General features: G+C 46.8%; 1 protein-coding gene across 1 annotated transcript; it reads left to right on the plus strand.

Moving 5' to 3' along the window:
• The first annotated feature begins 3,771 nt into the window (after nt 1-3,771).
• LOC123403204 (50S ribosomal protein L28, chloroplastic) lies at nt 3,772-4,845 on the plus strand. The gene is made up of 2 exons (XM_045097156.1): nt 3,772-4,020; nt 4,443-4,845. The coding sequence occupies exons 1-2, from the start codon at nt 3,831-3,833 to the stop codon at nt 4,673-4,675; spliced, it is 423 nt and encodes a 140-aa protein (XP_044953091.1). The 5' UTR covers nt 3,772-3,830; the 3' UTR covers nt 4,676-4,845.
• The last annotated feature ends 2,801 nt before the right edge of the window (nt 4,846-7,646 follow it).

The following is a 7,646-nucleotide window of genomic DNA, read 5'->3' on the forward strand; positions in this document are numbered from 1 at the left end:
CCCCACCACGAGGGTGGGGTGGCTGGCGGCGGCGCACAGGGGAGGGGAGGGAGCAGCGAGGGGAGGGTGGCGCCCAGGAGGGCGTTAGGGTTTGGGGGGGCCGGCTGGGCCACTTGGCCCAGTTTGGGCCGGCTAGGGGGGGGGGCTTTCTTCCTTCTTCTTTTTTTGTTTGTTTTGTTTTGTTTTTATTTTGTTTTACCTTTTCCCTTTTCTTTTTATTAATCCTTTCTTTCAGTTTTCTTTTCTTTCATTTATTATTATTTCTTTAATACTTTCCCCTTTTTTTTACATATATATTCTTTTAATATTTGCAATGAACTCATAACGTACTCTACTTTTGTTTTCAAATTTGAAATCCGGACAAACTCGAATCAACGCGGGTCTGAGATGGAAATCCGATGACGTGGTATCATTAACGGTTGATCACTGTAGCTTAATTACAATTACTACTGTAGCAAAAGTCGAGGATGTCACACACATACCCTTGTAGATCGCTAAGCGGGAAGCGCTAAGAAATGCGGTTGATGTAGTCGAACGTCTTCGCGGTCTGAATCGCAAGCATCCCACAAACTCCGTCTTGATCTAGCGCCGAACGGACGGCACCTCCGCGTTCAGCACACGTACAGCTCGATGACGATCTCCGCCTTCTTGATCCAGCAAGAGGGGTGGAGAGGTAGATGAGTTCCCCGGCAGCACGACGGCATGGTGGTGGTGGTGGTGAACTAATCCAGCAGGGCTTCGCCAAGCTATGCCGGACTAATCTAGATGAGGAAGAGGATCTGTGGAGAAGAGGGCAGCATGTGGCTTTTTCTGGTGTTGTTTGCCCTCAAAACCTCCACTATATATAGGGGGTACAAGAGGGAGGGTTGCCTTGCCTCCTACTCAAAGTAGGAGGGCCTCGTCCGAGCCAAGGTGAGGAGTCCTCCTCCAATTCGTTTTGGTGGAGGACTCCCTTCCCACTTGTCCACCTCCTTCCTTTTTTTCTTTTTTCCTTTTATTTCTTCCTTTGGCCCAAATAGGTTATTGGACTGGTCTCACCATCCCACTAAGGGATGGTGTGCAACCTTTAGGCCTATTATGTCCTCTCCCGGGTGGGTGGCCCATCCCGGTAAAACCCCGGAACCCATTCGTCACTCCCGGTACTTTACCGTCAATGCCTGAAATCTTCCCAGAAGCCAAATGCAATATTCCTATGTATCAATATTTACCTCCGGACCATTTCGGAGCTCCTCGTGATGTCCGGGATCTCATCCGGGACCCCGAACAACTTTTGGTCACCAACATACATAACTCAATACTACCGAAACGTAACTCAATACTACCGAAACGTCACCGAACCTTAAGTGTGCAGACCCTGTGGGTTCGAGAACTATGTAGACATGACTGAGACACGCTCCGGTCAATATCCAATAGCGGGACCTGGATGCCCATATTGGATCCTACATATTCTACGAAGATCTTATCGGTTGAACTTGTATGTCAAGGATTCAGTTAATCTCGTATAACATTCCCTTTGTCCTTCGGTATGTTACTTGCCCGAGATTCGATCGTTGGTATCTTCATACCTATTTCAATCTCGTTACCGGCAAGTCTCTTTACTCGTTCCGTAATACAAGATCACATGGCTAACTCTTTAGTCACATTGCTTGCAAGGCTTGTTTGTGATGTTGTATTACCGAGTGGGCCCCGAGATACCTCTCCCATACGGAGTGACAAATCCCAGTCTCAATCGATGCTAACTCAACGGACGCCTTCAGAGATACATGTAGAGCACCTTTATAGTCATCCTGTTACGTTGCGATGTTTGATACACACAAGGCATTCCTCCGGTGTCAGTGAGTTACATGACCTCATGGTCATAGGAACGTATACTTGACATGCAAAAAACAATAGCAACGAAATGACACGATCACATGCTACGTTCATAGTTTGGGTCTTGTCCATCACATCATTCTCCTAATAATGTGATCCCGTTATCAACTGACAACACTTGTCTATGGCTAGGAAACCTTAACCATCTTTGATCAACGAGCTACTCAACTAGAGGCTCACTAGGGACATTGTTTTGTCTATATATCCACACATTCATTTGTGTTTCCATTCAATACAATTATAGCATGAATAATAAATGATTATCTTGAAACAAGAAATATAATAATAATTATTTTATTATTTCCTTTAGGGCATATTTCCAACACCAGTGACCTATGACCAAGCTGGCATGCAACCCGCCTTCGTGCAAGATCAAGTCGGCCTGGGCCTGGACGGCTTCCCGCTCGACCACGTGTTTCCAGATGACTATTGCCACGAGGAAGGACATGAGGTGGACATCGACGAAGAGCCTCTGTTCAAGGACGAGCTCGCCACCCAAGCCGTCGGGGTGTAGCCCAAGCGAAAGACGAGACGGACGTAAGCATACACGACAGCCAAGGACAGGCTCCTTTGTGAGTGTTGGAGGGACATTGGGCAAGGCCCCAAGGTCGGCGCCGATCAAAAGGCATCAACCTTTTGGATTCATATCCATCGTGAGTTTCACGAACGCAAGAAGTTTCTGCCATACCAAATGCAAAGCGATCAGAAGGACGCGTTGGTGGGTGTCCATTTCGAAGCGATGGAAGGTAATCCAACAAGAATGCAACAAGTTGTGTGCCACTTATGAGAGCATCAAGACACGCCCCGTGAGCGGCGTCGGCATACAAGACATGGTATGCATGCATACCCCCTCCCCTCTTTGTTTGCATGTTCATTTGCTAATATGCTTGCGTGTAATTCATTTGTAGGCATTCCAAGCTTTAGAGGCATTCATGGTCCAACATGAAGGCAACACCTTCAACCTTTCTCATTGTTGGAGGATCATCAAGGATGAGGAGAAGTTCAAGCTCCAATATGCCACCCTCAGGGTGTGGGGGGGAGGAAGCCGAGGAGGAGGTTAGGGAGGGTGAGAAGCCACGACCGTGGGGAAAGACCAACTCCAAAAAGGAGGACAAGCGGGATGCGGCGTCGATCGCCTTGATCGCAACCGTGGAGGGCATGATGACCAAGAAGGATTCAAGGGAGGCGAAGTGTCGCGAAAACAAGGAACAGCAAATGAACGCCTTCATGGAGATTCAAGGAGGAGGCTTGAGATGGAGGCGGAGAAGCAAACCAGGATGCTTGAGATGAAAGCGGAGAAGCAAGCCCAGATGCTATAGATCGAGGCCGCCAATGCCAAGACCAAGGCGAAAGAAGTGGTTCTCACTAGCATGATGACGGGGGTGGAGATCATGAAGGTGGATCTCAACACCATGTAGCCAAGGAAGAGGTCGCGGTTTGAGAAGATGCAGGCCGACATGCTCAAGTTCGACGACGAGTGATCTATGGCGTCGAGCGCCATCCTATTATGTATGCTCGCATAAGGTCGAACTCCCGCCCTTTTTTGTGTGCTGACATGTGTGCTGGCCGTTGACAAGTGCGCCGGCATAAACTGTTTTCTGAAGCTGGCATTGTATGTCGGCCGCTGGCATGGTGCCGGCATGGTCGGTGGTTTGATATACTTTTCAAATGTATGCGCGGACATAAAATGGGTCCCAGACGTTGGACGCACTGCTGACCTAAATATTAAACAGGGCGGACGGTCGATCCAAACAGACAAAAAACAGACTAAAGCGATGTTCGTTTGGATGAGCACAGTTGGAGTTGCTCTAAGTGATGCATGGGCTGTGGTGGAGTGGGCCGGAGTGAGTCGTGGGCTGGCTGGCTCGCCTACTTCCTTTCTTCTTATCCTGGTGCGTGCTGCTGCTGCTGGTGTGCGTCGTGGTCTCTTATCCTCTTCACCACCTCCCGAGTCTGCCATGGCATCCATGATGTGCTCCTACTCCTACTCCTACTCCATGCCCGCCGCCGCCAGGGCTCCGGTCCTCCGCAGCAACGCCAACGCCGCCTCGCTCGGGTTCGCCACCTCGCAGCTCGCGGGCCTCAGCCTCGGCCTCACCTCCACCGCGGTCTCCATCCCCACCAACACCAAGAACGCCATCGTCGCGCGTACGTCCCTCCCATCCCTCCCTTCCCTTTTGTGGCTGGCTTCTCCCCTGCTATACTTACCTAATTCCTCACTCACTTGGGTCTAACTTGCATTGCTCTGTCAAAACTGTGCTTTTTTCTTCAGAGTTGAGACTTGAAAATTGCATTGCTCTGTCTAAGTTGCTTTGCTAGTAGAGAGAACATCAGTTTCTTCAAGGGGCCCGTTATTGTGGTAGAGTATAATATACATTCTTCCTTTCTTCCAAGGCCCACAATCGTTCGGATTGGGTATGTGGAAATTGAGATGGAGGTCTAATTGAAAATAATGCTGCTTCAATTAAGCCTGAAACCGGAGACTGTCTAAAATCGTTGCAGAAATTCGAATTGCTCTTTGGATGGATGCACCTTTGAAAATGAACGAATGGTTGATGTGATTGGTTCAGGTCGGATCTGCCCCTTTCTGGAGAAGAAGACGAACCGGGCCAACAAGGTGTCCTTCTCCAACCACAAGACCAAGAAGCAGCAATTTGTGAACCTGCAGTACAAGAAGCTGTGGTGGGAGGCCGGAAAGCGCTACGTCAAGCTCAGGCTCTCCACCAAGGCCCTCAAGACAATCGAGAAGCACGGCCTCGACGCCGTCGCCAAGAAGGCCGGCATCGACCTCAACAAGAAATGAGTGATGATGACCCATAGCATATCTTCTTGATTTCCTCACCTCATCCATTTCAATGGAATGGAATGGAATGTAGTATGCGAAATGGATTTATCTTCAGTTTTCCTTTTCTCCCCTTTTTCCTAGTGTGATTGGTGTAAGTAACCTTATAAATAAATGTCCCCCTTTTGCTATGTTCCTGGATGAGTTAATGGTAAGCATCATACATGCTGGAGCATCGTCATCGATCATTATGCAGTTGTGCAGTTAGTTTCTGCCTTTCAGCTGCAAACCAAATTCATGTGCAAAAGGGTAGAAAGGAAGGATCTTTTATGATTCTTGGTTACCTCCTTTGAACCCCAGCCAGAAAAATGCTAATCTGGGCTGAACATCAACTAAGACTGGCACAACATATATAGTTGTTAATTCTTTCTTAAAGGCGTCTCAACATGGACCCTCAAACCGCCTACCGCCTGCAACCGTCCGGACCGAGTGGTTCGGGCGCAATTTGCCATCCAACATGGCATCCCATCTGTCCGTTTTCCCATAAACCAAGAGAAAACGATGGGCGGGGGCTTTGTTGAAGTCCGGACTACCGCCAAGTAGGACTCCAAAACACCCGGCCGGCTCAAACCCCCCTCCTGGTCCACTTTTCTTTCACTCCACCTCTGCTCCCCACTTTCTTTGCATCCGCGCCCTTCTCGCCCGGCACCGCCGATGTACCTCTCCGGTTGCCGCCAAGGCAACCTTGGACATCTGCAGCCCCCGCCCATGTGCATGTCTGCCTTGGACTACGCCGTCGTCCACTCTGGATCCCTCCACATCCAAGTACCCACTGCCCCCTACTGACGCCGTCCATGGAGGACACCACGCCTGACAAGTGTTCGGTCAATTGGCACTGAGCTTTTTTGTTGAACTTCTTGTTGTTTTCTAGGGTAAGCACAATGACAGGGTACTGGGTGATCGAGGATATGTGATGCATGGGAGGCCGCATCCGCGGACTTCATACGCATGAGGCGAGGGGGCTTTGACCTTCTGGCAAAACGTGCATGCTTCGTATCATAAGAAAAAGTATTTCATGCCCAATGACATGCACGTCATCCATGAACGCAATGTGAAATCAATATCACATCAGTGATACACCATCTATAACTCCGTCATGAAATTTTGTCGTGCGATTCACCAAGTGCAGATAATGTGGCCACAAGGCTCGGGGCCCATGGAGATTGTAAGTTGTGCTTCTTATTGTCTATATGTCGGTTAATTCATTCATTCACTCATGCTGCAACTTGATAATTAATCATCACATTGTATAGTCTAGACGCGTAGTCGTCCTATATCTATGGAGGGCAACTAAGAGTTTTTCTCTGTTAGTTGGTGTGGATGCTGAGAGAAAAAGAGAAGGAAGCTGCTAAACTAAAATATCATATGCACCTTTTTACATATCATACCTTTTAACCTTTGTTTGTTTCTAAAAACAATCTCAGTATCAAAAATATCAAATAACTATCCCAAACTTTTGAAGTTCGGGTTTCTTGGAAGCAAGCGGACCGTAATCTAATTCTTAGCCTTTTGCATTGAAAGACGTAAGTCTGGTCATCCATAAGCATTAGCAGGAGAGCATTTCAAGCATGCAGTAGGAAAAATCCTTCTTGGCACTCTTAGAGGACAATCCTCTCAATCGTAAAATGATTTTAGCCAGATACATAACAGTCAATCAATTTCAATAGAAAAGGTCGAACCATGAGCCATAATTCTACAACTATAATGCAAACTGCACATAGACATTGTTCATAATTATTTGCACTAGTGATTAAACTTAATTAATTCATAATTGTGCTCCCACTCAAATCAATATCTCTCATAATTGATTTTAAGTGATTCAAGACCCTGATCTTATTCACAACCATCCATGTGGACATCACTGATGATGTGAACTCAAACGGTAGGCAATCTTTTGCTGATCGTATCTCCATATGACTTGTTCATCTTTTGTTGCTTCGTGCTCCGATCCCACAACGATTCTGCCCGATATTCAAGATAACCAAGTGTTATCTACTTCCTAGGTCTGACCTAACCCGTTTTACACATCACGGTCCGTTTGTACTCATGTGGACATGACACACTCTCGAAAGTTTTGCTTTATATACGGTTGCAACACTCGAAAGAGCACCTTTTAACTTGATTTTTTACAGTGAGAGATCACCCTAATAATTTTCTACTGTGCAATCAAAGGGTACAAACAACAAAGGGATAAACATCTCACAAAATTCATAAAAGCATGATATGGTATAGCCCTGGGCACTGGGTATCCTTCATGATCTTCTTCAATCCTCAATTGAATTGTCATGACGTCCAATATTTCGTCGTCATGGCAACCGTTTCAAAAACGCTCTCATGGCGGTAATTTCACAAAACATTGGTGTGGCAACCGTTTCAGAAAACGTTGTTGTGGCACCAAATTCAGAAATTCTGTCATGGCACGAAATTATAGCTCGTCGTCCCGCGCCAAGTACACCTTCTCCACACCGGGTCTTATGTGTACGCTTGCCACCGTTACCTATAACATGTAGGCATGTCTATGATATTTACATTAACATGGCAATCATGTGACTCCAGCCATCATGCCATGACGCATAGGCCACTTAACATTACAACATATAAACATCTCATACATAAACTCATTATCATGACGAAGGCTATACCACATCATATGCAAACCCTACAAAACCAAGTTAGACGTCCTCTAATCGGTTTGGCATATTTTAATTACATGGTTTCTAGGGTTTCGAGATAACACTAGCTACTTGCGTCCACCATTAAGGCCATAATCCTTGTTGCTAGATTAAGTTTTGGGGTATGTGAGGGAAGAGCATCTTTATGATCACCCAGTTACGTTGTGATCTTTGATACACACAAGGAATTCTTCCGATGTGAGTGAGTTACATGATCTCATGGTCATAGGAACAAGACTAGGATTTGTCTCTCTGTATGA

The sequence above is a fragment of the Hordeum vulgare genome, chromosome 1H (assembly GCF_904849725.1).
Source record: "Hordeum vulgare subsp. vulgare chromosome 1H, MorexV3_pseudomolecules_assembly, whole genome shotgun sequence".
NCBI classification, from domain to species: Eukaryota; Viridiplantae; Streptophyta; class Magnoliopsida; order Poales; family Poaceae; genus Hordeum; species Hordeum vulgare.